Here is a 13193-nt window from a genome sequence, read left to right as displayed (position 1 = left end):
GACTACAGAGCAAAAGATTGTTGATGCACATATCCTATAAACCAGGAATTCCACTTCTCGGTGTCTGTCCTAGAGAAATATTCCTGATTCATGCCAGGAGCATATATAAGGTGGCTGTCTACAGCACTTTTTTGCAATAGTTCCAAAGTGGAAGTAACCTTAATATTCATCAATAGAAGTGACATAAACTACAACATATCTGTAGAATGAGACCTAAATGATATGAAAACAGAACACTCAATGTAAATGATATGGTCAGAGTTCTAAGGTGCTGGTAGCCAGCAGAGAGTGGGTGGGGAAGGGAAGCAAGTTGCAGTGCCAACTCTAACTTCTCTAAGTGTCTGTGTGTGTATCAAGATACAGGAAAAATCAAAGAGGAAAGAGAATAGGGTAGGAGATATTGTGCTCATAAATCTGTATATATAAAATACAGGAAATGTTTTCACCTGACACAAATTTTTTTAAAAAATTAAAGATACAGAAAAAATCCAGGAAGGACATACTCCAAACTACTAGTAACAGTTATAAGACAGGAGAGTGAACCCAGAATCAGGGTTCATGGCCAAAATGAATGCTACCTTCCCTTGTATTAGTAATGTTATGTTTGAATAAGAACATGCATTATTTCTCATTTAATGAAAAAATGTGTCTGCCTTGAAGAAAAGAAGGTGGTTGTCTTAATCATTTATTTTCTTCAAGATTTTAGAGATTTACTATGTGTCTTAATCCTTTATAGATGAATTTTTTGTCTCTTTTTTAAAAAAAGATTTATTTTTATTGGAAAGGTAGATCAGATTTACGGAAAGAAAGAGAGACAGAGAGAAAGATGATCCAGCTTCTGTTTCACCCCCCAAATGGCTGTGACGACCAGAGCTGAGCTGATCCAAAGGCAGGAGCCAGGAGCTTCTTCTGAATCTCCCATGTGGGTGCAGAGTCCTAAGGCTTTGGACCATCCTCAACTGCATTCCCAGGCCACAAACAGGGAGCTGGATGGAAAACCAGCACCCATATGGATGCCAACACCTGCTAGGTGAGGATTTAGCCATTGAGCCATCACGCCAGGCCCTAATCTTTTTGTTGTTGTTTCTTAACAAAGTCTGATTTAATACTCATAAGCTTTTCTTTTATATTTTTAAATTTTATCTGTATATACAAAGTGAACAACACAGATTTAGGAGCACAGTGATACTTTCCTGCCCTAACCTCCCTGCTCATAAAGCTTAAGAAATGCATCCTGTCTCAATCAAAAGAAATTATGAATTACTTCATCACTGATTATTAACAAGATTTATCATTAGTGAAAAGACGCTGAATTCTAATTCCGCATGTTGCCAGATGTTTTAGGATTATGTCCCTGTGCATGAGTTGTTCTTTCTTCCTGAAGGTCCGTTAGGGTGAATTCTGCTTATGAGACATCTCCTATTTTGGTTCCCCTCCTCAAAGTTGATCACTTCCTCAAGTGCCACTGTGTGAATCTTGGCTTCCACTCTCTCAGAACACCCAATGGTAGGAGCACAGACTGTTGAGTCAAAGCAACCCGGATTCAAGTCCTGCTCTCCCACTAGCCAGCAGTGTGTAAGATCCTTCAGCTCTCCAAGCTTCAGTTTTCTCATCTCTAAAGTGAGGATGACAGTCCCAGCTGGTGAGATTTGTTACAGACTTGAAATGAGATAATGCCTAAAGGGGTGGACACTGGGTCTGTGTGACAGCGTGTTAGCCATTCATGTTTGTTCTGGTAGGTGAAGTACCTTCCTCTAGAGACCTGTGGCCTCAGCTTGAATACTTTGGTTTCTGATCAGCCAACGCCTCGCCGATCAGCAGAGCACACTTGTTGTTTTGCACTGACCTAAGTAGTAAGGAACAAGGAGTGTTGGCCATCCATTTGCACCATAGGGATTTTCTACCAAAAGGACGTAAAAGCCTCAACAGGCCATGCAGCATAAGAAAGCCACTTGGATGTTAGATTCACTGGGGACATTTCATTTGTTCTGTTAATCTGATTTTTAACAATTTCCAGAATGAGCATAAATACTTGTCTAATTATGTTTCAATGCTCCCCTTCCCTGGAGGCAGTGATGTCCCATGGGAATGAGGTCACTTAATTTGCTCCACAATCCAGGCAGCCATCTGGTCTCCCTCCTTGGGAACAAGATGCCTCTCCAGGGCTGAGAATCTTGCCACAACAGTGTGCCCAAACCAGTGTTTCTTGCTTGGTTTAGACCATGTGATAACCCACCTACCAGCTGTGCCTTTGATTCTCACGGGACACCCCTGCAGGAAACAGAAAGCATCCTCTCCCTTTGGCATTGGGCCCTCTGGAGGCTGTGTGCATACAGCTCAGATGCAGCCAAGAGGCTGGGACAGTCTTCTGTCTGTCACTGATCTGAGCTCTGAATGCACAGAAATCTCAGCCCACGTTGTCTTGCACACACCACTCCACAGCAGTACTTGGAGGCGGCATTCCATGTGCTTCCTGGCCTTGGGCAAATAAAACAAGCACAATACTGAAAAGCAAAAAGTTGCTCACAGCCAGAGTGAGAAAAAAATTACAGGGGTAGGTAAAAATAGGCAAGAGCTTGTTGTAAAAAGAAATCCACAGCTAGAGTTTTAGTATTTTTACAGCCAGTTGTGTGGCCTGGTGTATCATTGCAGGACTGCAGACATGCACAGCCCCAGTGCTGGAGGGGTCTCAGAAGCCATTGCTGAATGTTTGAGCGTCTTTCCTAAGGTGTGCCTAGGAAGTTCCATTGCTGAATCCTTCCCCTGTCTCACAAGATACCTCATGCCTTTGCTAGATGGTTCTTGTTATTTAAAATGATCCTTTTTGTACATTGAGCTGAACTACAGCCCTCTGCAAAGTTTGTTCCTGCTTCTAGTCTTGGCTTCTGGAGGCAGAGAGAGACATGAACCACAGAGTCAGAGAAGCCAGCCTTGCAGTGGACCGGCTGTGGACTCCACATAGCACTCCACCTCTGCCAATCGTAATTTCCTTATCAGCCACCTTTCTCACTTGGGTAAATTTAAAGATCAGGTGAGATGAGGAAGGGGGAAGAACATGCTAGACAAACATGTACTGAGATGGATGACGGTGATGTGTTGGTTAAATGGGTGGGAGGGAAGCATGTGCATAAATAAACATAAAAACATTGGGAAATTGGGCAAGAAATACAATATTTCACTGAGTGCTGCCATCTCAGTGTGAGGAGTTGGTGCGAATATTAAGACACCACTTGGAACAACTGCAGCCCCTATGGGGTCCCTGGATTCAAGTTTCTATTCCAACTTGTTGCTATTGCATGCCCTGGGAGGCAGCAGGTGATAGCTCAAATACACAAGTCACTACCACCCTTGCAAAAGACCCAGCTTGAGTTCTGTGCTCTTGGTTTCAGCCTCGTCCAACCCTGGCTGTTGTGGGCACTTAGAGTGTGAACCAGTTGTATGGAAGATCATCTGTCTCTGTCTCTCTGCCTTTCAAATGTAATGAAAATAAATTAAAGTTTTAAAACAGGGGCTGCTGTCTCTAGTAGCTGTGACTTCTATGGCTTGTCACTCAGCTACTGCATTCTTTCAGGATGCTTAAAACACATGCATATTTTAAACAAAATTTCATCACATTTAGATCTCCCCCCCCCCAATTTTAAAAACATTTTCATTTTAGAGAAGAAAAGAAGAAATATCCAGAACACCTTGTATCTCCAAATGGAGACCAGCTGCCTCAGTTATGATAGTGCTGTTCTTGGTACATCCAAAGTGGATTCCGTGCCAGTGTTCATCTGTCATAAGTGGTCTTAAGTATCCGACAACAAACTAAAGCAGTGAATGCTGTGGGGCCCCCTTCCCCATCTACCTCAGGGCCCCTGCATGTGTCGCTCCCTCTGTGGCACCCAGTAGTCCTCTGTGTTATGATGCTAGATGGTCACATCTGAGACACAAGGCGTCTCACACACTTAGATATAATGAACAAAAATACACCCTTTTGTTAAGTGGGGTGTGGGAACTTCACAAGTGGTCTGTTCCCTGGTAACCGTTCTGCTGGGGAAATGGCTTTTGCTTCCCACGCTGCCTCCTGCGTTTGAGCACCGGGAAGTGAGTTCCTGGGTGGCATGTTTAGTCCCCTGGGAGCACATTGTGTGTACAGTCTAAAAGCAGCAAGTGGCAAGCAAAACATATGGTCAGGCTCATTCAGCCAACATTTAGCATTTCCTGTATGCCAGGTGCAAAAAGAGAGATAAACCACTGTGGTCCCTGCCTTCCAGAGGCTTCTGCCTGTAAGACCCCCAAGTCCCCAAGCTGAGAATGCATAGGAACGCAGAAGTGTAACATGTACTGCTCTCAGTGGTTTCCAGAGGAGGGCGCTGTTCCTGTGGGTGATGCTTCCTGACCACCTGAGCTAGGCCTGGGGGAAGTATAGGTTCCTGTGTGACAGAGGGAGAGGATCTCAGCTGAAGCATTTGCCAGATGAAGGAAGCAAAGACATTAGTTGAGCCCTGTCTGCAGAGTGGGCTCAGGCATGGCTCTGGGATGCGACATGGTTGGGGAAGGGGAGCTGTGGCCATTACTAACAGGCAAGATTTGTCACCATGGAACATAGGATCACATGGTTTGGTACACTAGCTTGGACCGGGTGAGAGAAGAGAGGATAAAGGCCCAAAGACCTGTGGATACCAAGTTAATCCCCAGCGTGACATTTCTGCAGCAGTCAAAGAGCCCACAGCTGCTGCTCTGGCACTGGTCCATGCAGAAGCCAAAAGGCCCCAAGTGGGAGGTTTCTAAATAGCCCACGTTGGATTGGGGTTGGAGACCTTTGGTGGGAGAAAGGGGAGATGTAGAGAAGGGGAGGGGGAGCTCTGACATACATTCCGCTGTCTCTTCCTGGGAACCGAGCAGGAAAATCTCCCCAGGAGAGTCTTCTGCCCTTCAGCAAATCACGAAACTGACAGGCCAACACAGAGGCTGTACTACAAGAATTCTTTTTTCCCTTCTTAATAACTCCTTAAGCGAAAGTTATGGAAGCCAGACAGGCGTGGAAGCCAGTGTCCTAAAGGAAACACGTGTTGCTCTCTGACATCTGACAGGCTGACATTATTTAAGACCAGCTGCAAGGAGCCCACAACTGAAATGATCCACAACTCTGCTCCCCTGGGTGGGCTCCAATGGGGCGAAAAAGCAAAGTGGGCCAAGCCCAAGAGACCACCTTCTGTTGGCAACCACAGCTGTTTGGTGAGGAGTCACTTTCAGAAAGCAGAGGCGGCTGCCACTTAGGTGACAGCAGTGGTTTCCGGGGTGTTTTTAATTCTTTGTCTGATTATTACACAGATTTACGGTCCTGCCCACCCTCTGACAAGGGAAGATGGCATTTAGTTGAAATTAAAAGTGCAGACAAGGCTGCCTGTTCAGATAATAGCATCTCTTTTTTAATAGATGACTCATCTGCAAAGTAGGGGAGAGGAGTTAATTTGTGTGATGAAGTGTTCTCTGAAGCTGGGAGCATGCTGGCTTGTAGCATTGTTCAAAGGGGAGCGAAAGTCATTCTTAAAATCACCAGTATTGCTTGCAGGTCAGAGACCCGTGCCGCTGGAGATAGGGGTCGGTTGTAATGTGAATTTGGGAAAAGTGTAGTTTGTCTTTGGGCTAGAAGCCACCTTCAGAGAAGTGCTAGGGAAATAAATGTTTACAAGTTTGTCTTAGCCATCAGACCAGAAAGGCCTGGTTGTTGGGAGTGGTGACAAGAATCAGGCATAGGCATAAAATACAGAGGCACCACTCCAGGCTGTGTGCCCCCTGGGGCCTTTGCAAGTCCCAGATGCTGCAGTCCAGTCGAGTGAGTCCTCATATACGGGGTATTGTGTGGGAGTAGTGGCTGGCAGAGTCAGCTGTCTCCTTTGGCATTGGCTTCTGCCCCAGGGTCTCTGTATTCAGCCTGGATGGGGAACCAGGGGGTTTAGAGCATGGACTTCAGACAAAATGCTTTGTGTAACAGGCATGGTAGAGGGTCTGATGTCTCAGACTCCAGAGTGACCCACGTGTAGCCTCAGAAGACCTTCCTGCTCTCCTGGTCACCCCAGGCCACACCATCCGGGTTGTGTGCTCTCTTGTGCTTGCCTCCACACAACACCAGCCTGGCTTGTCCCTCTTCAACTCTTAATGTCCCCCAAAGGACTCCTCTACACTCCCCCTGCCCGATGGCTAATCACCACCCAGAAGAGCTCACAGACGACAGACAGGTGAATTGCAGAGAATGAAATTGGCTCAGCTTCTTTATTCTGTCTCCCCACACCCCTCCTCCCAGAGCTCAGGTATGTGCCTGCCCTGTCTTTCCAGGAGTATATATGTATTAAGGACAGATTAGAGCTGACCAGCAGCTCAAAACTGTACCAAAATATGTACACAGCTTTAAAACGTTACATCACCAACAACAGTGTTGGTTTGTGGCATTTGGATTGCCAGCCCTCACACCTGTAGCAGCCTGTGCTGTAGAGTCTCTCTGTGGGCTCTCTGGACAGTGCTCATCTAACACCTGCTTAAAGTCCTGCAGTAGTCGGGGCTCTCCACCTTCAAAATCAGTCCTTTGGCTTTGCCTCATTTTTAAAGTAGAAATGATAGAAGCGGAAATAGTTCTGTGTTGTCTTACAGTTAGGGAAACCTCTAGAAAAGGAGTGATGAGTCTGTGGCCTTTGAATTGCTTCCATTCTGCTTCATCAGGACAGACATCTTTGCTTTGTGCTGGCTCAGACAGGGTAGAGCCTCAGAATCCTTCTTAACACTGCCTTATGCATATGACAAAGCACTTCCTTGAGCCAGTTTGCTATCCCTGCCCTGGGTCTTGGGAGCTAGAGGAAATCCTGGGCTGGGTAACACTCTGATCTGGGTAGTAGCCCTGTTTCAGATTTGCCATATGCTTCTAAGTAAGGTGATTTAGTTTGTCTGGTCCTCCTGGCTCCTAGCTGGATAGGAGGGGAATGACTGTATCAAGGCAAAGATGGGATTTGATGTGGTAGGAAGAGCCTGTTGGTCCACAGTCAGGCCAACTGGCCTTGGCTTCCACATTTGTGAACAATATTCCTTGGCCAGGACACAAACCCTCTCTTAGCCTCTGTAGCATATCCCGTAAAACGGGGGTCACGCAGCCCAGTCTGTCACACCAGTTATGGATGTCAGAAATCATGAAGATTAAGTCAGGAGCTCCGTGCCATGCACAAGCAAGGACTCAATAAACTGACTCCCATAACTGTCGTCATCATGACCATCGTCACCTCCATTTACATTCTCTTCCAGTGCCACTGTCTCGCAGCTTTAAGAAATGTCCTCGTCCAAGAAGGCGGGAAAGTGGAATAAGGCAGCAATCCAGATTCTGTGCAAACACACTTACTAATGAGCATGAGAGGAGCATGATTACCCCTAAATAATTGCTCTGACTTGACCACGAGATTCCCAAAGACCTTAACTGGCTGATCTGCGGCAGTCTGCGTCCAGTGATTTAATGACGAGGCTGGGTCTGGGAAGTTGCTTGGTCCTCAGGGTGGGAGGGACCAAGTTTCTCTTCTGATGTGAATACCTGTGTGTGGTGCAGGAGACTAGCTGCGTCTCATTTTAATGACCTCCTGGTTGAAGCCAGTGGAGAAGGAACTGCGATGGCACAACTGATAAATATGCATTCCCCCCACACCCCCCATTCTCCCTGAAGACTGTATTCCCATCCCAATAGCAGCATCCTGCCTGGAGTCTCTTGCTACTTTGTCTCCTGGTTCAGAAAGCCTCTTTGGGAAAGATTTAGTCCCTCAATTAGGGCAAATTGATTTCTGTTTTCTACAGAGTCACTGTTCCAAAGAGAAGTGAGAGAGGGCTAGAGAAGCCGTATTAATCTCCATGGGCAGCAAGGAGCCTGGAGCATCTTCAGCCTCCAGGCCGTGTGTGTGTCTCTGTATGTCTGTGTGTGTAGTAGTAGTAGTAGTAGACCACTTGTCCTCCACATGTTGTCATTGCTTCCACCCACAAGGTGCCGGACCATCCTGCACACAAACCCACCACATCTCACAGGAGTGTTTCATTGGGAGTCCATCTTTGATTTGGAAGTAGAGATCCATGCTTCATTGTGGCTTCATATCTGATTATGATAGTTTCGATTATACATCCCTTTAAGTGAAAAGCCATAGAGCAAAATCAAGAATAGGAGGAAAAATAGAAAATTTATAACACCATGAAGTAGAATAACATGCTACTGAATGACCAAACTGTCACTGAAGAAATGAACATCAAAAACCTTCTTAAAATCATGCTGCTGTATGACACATGAATCAATGAATAATTTATTTAAGAGGAAAAAAAACTATCTTGAAGAAGTGAAAAAACAAAAATATCAAAACCCATGAGATGTAACAAAAACTGTATTGAAAGGGCTATTGATCTTGTATTTTGCAAGGAGGCTGCATTATATCAGAAAAAAACATATGGTATTTGTCCTTTGGGAATTGACTTGTTTCACTGAGCATAATGGTCTTGAATTGGGACCTTTTCATTGCAAGTGGTAGAATTTCATTCTTTTTAATGCCTGAGTAGTGTTGCTTAGAGCAGATGTATCACAGTTCTCTTTATCCAGTCTTTGGATGGACATCTGGATTGTTTCTAAGTCTTTGCTATAGTAGATTGTGTGCTGCAGTAAATATAGGATTACAGATCCCTTTCTCTTATGCAGATTTTATTTCTTTTGGATATATTCCAAGCAGTATGATAGCTGGGTTATATGGCAGGTCCATTTTCAGTTCTCTTAAGCACTCTCCATACTGTCTTCCATAGTGGTTGTAGTAGCTTACACTCTCACCAACAATGAAGGAGGGTACCTTTTTTCCCATGTCCAGGACAGCAGGTGTTGTTAGTAGAGTTCTGAATGTAAGCCAACCTCACTGGATTTAGGTGGAACCTCAGTGTGGTTTTCATTTGTATCTCCCTGACAGCTAGAGAGCCTGCAGGCATTTCTATGTAAATTTTAGTACCAAGTTGTAAATTCCAGCCTGCTGTGATTTCATTGGGATTACATTGAATCTACAGAACAATTTGAAACAGAATTGACTGTTAACATAGAGTGTCCCATTTATTTGCACTTGTATGTGTATGAGGCTGTTTTATCAATGATGTTTATTTGGATTGACAATTTTTTTCCTAGTTTGTAGAAATACATTGGGCTTTTTTTGGAACTTAGCAACTGTATTAAGGTGTAATTTACATAAGAATCATCCATTTTTAGCCTGAAGTTAAGTGTATTTTCAAGTAAATATATACAGTTGTGAACCTGTCATCATAATCCAGCTTTAAAGCATTGCCATCTGTCCACAAGTTCACTTGTGCCTGTTTGCAGTCATGCTGCATTCCCAGCCAGTTTCGTGTAGCCATTGATCTCCTTTCTGATTATTTAATTTGCCCTCTGGAAATTCTATATAAATAGAATTATATAACATCTAAGTCTTGTGTGTCTGGCTTCTTTAACTCAGCATAGTATTTTTGAGGTTCATCTGTAGTGACTCAGTAGCTCAACTCTTTTATTGCTGCATAGTGTTCTATTGTAAGAACACCAGAACATTTTGTGTATTCATTCATCCATTGGTGTACATTTAGAGGTTTCCAATTTGGGACTTTCATGAGTATTGCTGCTATGAACATTAGTGTACACATTTTTGTGTAGATATAGATTTAATTTTTCTTCTCCAGTTACTTGGAGAGTAGAACTGCTGATCTCTATGGGAACTCTGTGTTTAGTTGTACGAAGAGTTGCTGGATTATCTCGCACAGGGTCAGTATCATTTTGCATTCTCATCAGCAGTGTGTAGGACTCTAATTTCTCCACATCCTTATCAACACTTGTTAGTATCTGACTTTTTATGGATACTAATAAATGCGGAGTAGTACTGGGATTTTCCCTTGTGTTGCCCTGATGACTAATGATGTTAGGTATGCTTTCATGTGCAGATGGGTTATTTGCTTGTCTGTTTATATCCTCTGTTCATTTTGCATTGAAGTAAAATACTCATAACATTAGTCACCTTGTAGTATAAAAATACTGTGTATAGTTCTTTTTTAATTTTTATTTATTTTTTATTATTATTAATTACATTGAATTATGTGACACAGTTTCATAGGCTCTGGGATTCCCCCAACCCCTCCTCGTACCCTCTCCCCATGGTGGATTCCTCCACCTTATTGTTGTATTATATTTCAAATTCAGTCAAGATTCTTTCATTGCAAGTGTATACCAAGCATAGAGTCCAGCATCTTGTTGTCCAGATAAATTCAACGGTTTCTTGGGGAGACCATCTCTGGTCTGAAGGCAGAGCTGACAGAATATCATCCCGATCAATTTAAAGCCACAACATAACATCAACAAGTTCTTTTTAAACATATTTGTTACTCAATACCATGTCAGTTAATTCCATAATGTTGTAAATTGTTGTTGCAACACCCATTGATTTGCGTAGAAGACAGGGTTGGTGACAGAACTGACCCAACAATGGCAACCACCAGTGTTTGTATAGGTTGATTTGGGTGACAGATCCTGTATTGGCATGCACACACAAGAATCTGGTCTTGGGTCACTTCAGACAAAATTTCTTTGGGGATCCCCCCAAGTGAACTGCTGGACTCAGAACTCCAGCCATGCAGATAATTGCAGGTTCCATGGTCTGGCTGTGGAGTGCATGTGACAGAGCTGGGCTTCTCACTGGCTTAGACAGAGCATTGGACAGTGTAACGAGATACACATGGAGGATATGGCAGTACATTGGAGCCTGCAGAGGACACCTGGTACCATAGCAGAAGACGGAGGACAGAGCAAATTGATCAACTACCCCAACCAGGCATTGGCAGTCTATCCGGGTATAAATTCCAGATACCTACACCTGCTATGAGGAGATCTCTCTGCTCTAAGTCTGGCAATCCCACTGGACCTCCTCAAGCCTCAGTTTCCCCATTTGTAGCAATCAAGTGAAAATCTTTGCCCCTTTCTGACCTTGTCTCAAAGGCCCAGTGAGGTCGTGTACCAGAAAGCTGTCCTAGGGCCTGGCACAGTGGCTCAATAGCTAAATCCTCACCTAGCAAGCTCCGGGATCTCATATGGGTGCCGGTTCATGCCCCAGCTGCTCTACTTCTCATCCAGCTCCCTGCTTATGGCTTGAGAAAGCAATAGAAGATGACCCAAAATTGGCATTGGGACCTTGCACCCATGTGGGAGGCCCAGAAGAAGCTCTTGGCTCCTGGCTTCAGATTGGCTCAGCTCTGGCCACTGCAGCCTTTTGGGGACTGAACCAGCAGTTGAAAGATCTTTCTCTCTCATGGAAGATCTTGCATGCTACAAATGGGAAAACTGAGAGTTGAGGAGGTCCAGTGGGATTGCCAGACCTAGAAGCAAAGAGGTCTCCTGTATCAGGTTGTCAGCATTTGGGTCTCTCCTTCTCTCCGGAAAGCTGATCTTCCTTTCATATATATATATATATATATTTTTTTTTTTTTTTTAAAGAAAGCGAGAGAGAGAAAGAAAGCTGTCTCAACTGTCAGGTGTGGTGCACATGGGGCAGAAGGACCATAAAGTGACTAGGTGCTGAGCAGTTCTTCTTACCCATCTCTTCTCCTGTCTCCCTCACAGAGCACCTGAAGAAGCCACTTGAAGACTACATGGCCCGTTTCCCTAGTGTGAGGATTCTCCGAACCAAGAAGCGGGAGGGACTAATAAGGACCCGAATGTTAGGGGCCTCAGCGGCCACCGGAGATGTCATCACATTCTTGGACTCACATTGTGAAGCCAACGTCAACTGGCTTCCCCCCTTGCTTGGTAAGCAAGCCATTCCCACTCGGAGGGAGGCAGCCTGAAATGAGCCAACTGCCATTGGCCCCGGTCTATAGTACGGAACCAGCCACAGGGCTTCCCCTGCCCGCTTGACACCATGCGGCACAATATCAGATGCCTTGGGTGGGAGTGGGAAATGTTCACTAAGACCTTCAGCATGGAGTCAGTCCCTCCCCTCCATTTCCCAGAGAAGGAAATTGAGGCTCAGAAAAGGGAAGAGACGTGTGTAGAGTCATGCGGTACGTTAGTGTCCAGTGGCACAACAGCTTCCCTCTGATGACTTCATATCTTGTTGGAAAGCAAACCAGAGCCATCTGCTTTTGGGAGACCATGTGGAGGGAATCATTGTATCAACATGGAGAAGTTACCACTGATCCCACGGCTCCCATGAACCCCGCCAGCCCTCAGCAAAGCTTGGAAAGCTGAAAGGATCCCCTTTTGTAGTGAAAGAAACTGAAGTCATCTATGGAGTGAGTCATTTGTGCCCTGAGGCCATAAGCATCAAAGTCACCATCTGCCTGGCTCCAAAAAGTCTAGTGTCTGTCACAGTTCTACAAGCCTCCCAAATTTATTTCCTCTTAGACAAGAGTTGTCTCTCAAATATCCTGGAAGAGCTGTAAACACAGTGCAGCCAACTCCAGGAACCACGCAACCTAGCTATGGGGACAAAGGGGAGAAAGAAAAGTTGGGTGCTGGCCCTGGGACGTCTCACAGTTGGTGAAGTGCACGGTTTTTTTGGGGGGGGGTACTTGGGGTTTGCTATTTTTTCACAAATTTATTTAGTTTCATTTGAAAGGCAGGTTTTACAGAGCGAAAAGGTCAAAGAGGTCGTCCATCTGCTAGTTCACTCCCCAAATGGCCACAACAGGCAAAGCCGAGCTGATCTGAAGCCAGGACCTTCTTCCCAGTCTCCCACGTAGGTGCAGGAGTCCAAGGACTTGGACCATCCTCCACTACTTTTCATTAGCAGAGAGCTGGGGCAAAAAGCAGCCAGGATATGAACCAGTGCCCATATGGGACCCTAGTACTGCAGGTAAAGGATTAGTCTGCTGCCTCACCACTCCAGCTCAGGAGTGCAGTTTCGATGAAGACAGTGGGCTGATGCTGTCAGGCAGATATCAAAGAGAGAATGTTCCCTTGAAACTAGAAGTCAGGTCAGAGCCAGGACCAAGGCTGAAGGCGTTGGGGGAGAAGTTACCAATCTCATCTGCAGAGAAATGTGAACTCCACAGAGACCTTAGAGAGGAAAGAGGACAGCAGTTTAGGGTAAACCTAGTTGAATCACCTAAGAGACCTGTAGCAATCATGCAGCGTGCTGGATGGACCCCACCTGGAATTACGGATCCAGGAAATCTAGAGTGGG

At 45.1% G+C, this 13193-nt stretch overlaps 1 protein-coding gene across 1 annotated transcript in view; it reads left to right on the top strand.

Annotated features, from left to right (window-relative positions):
• Positions 1-13193, top strand: part of GALNT10 (polypeptide N-acetylgalactosaminyltransferase 10) — a 205730-nt gene that overhangs the window by 156865 nt on the left and 35672 nt on the right. Inside the window, exon 5 of the mRNA XM_004587601.2 lies at positions 11630-11815. Coding sequence (XP_004587658.2) covers positions 11630-11815 — 186 coding nt within the window. The remainder of the gene's footprint in view (positions 1-11629; positions 11816-13193) is intronic.

The sequence above is a fragment of the Ochotona princeps genome, chromosome 19 (assembly GCF_030435755.1).
Source record: "Ochotona princeps isolate mOchPri1 chromosome 19, mOchPri1.hap1, whole genome shotgun sequence".
Lineage (NCBI taxonomy): Eukaryota > Metazoa > Chordata > Mammalia > Lagomorpha > Ochotonidae > Ochotona > Ochotona princeps.
Note: the sequence above shows the minus strand (reverse complement) of the source record. Positions and strands in the feature narration are given on the sequence as shown.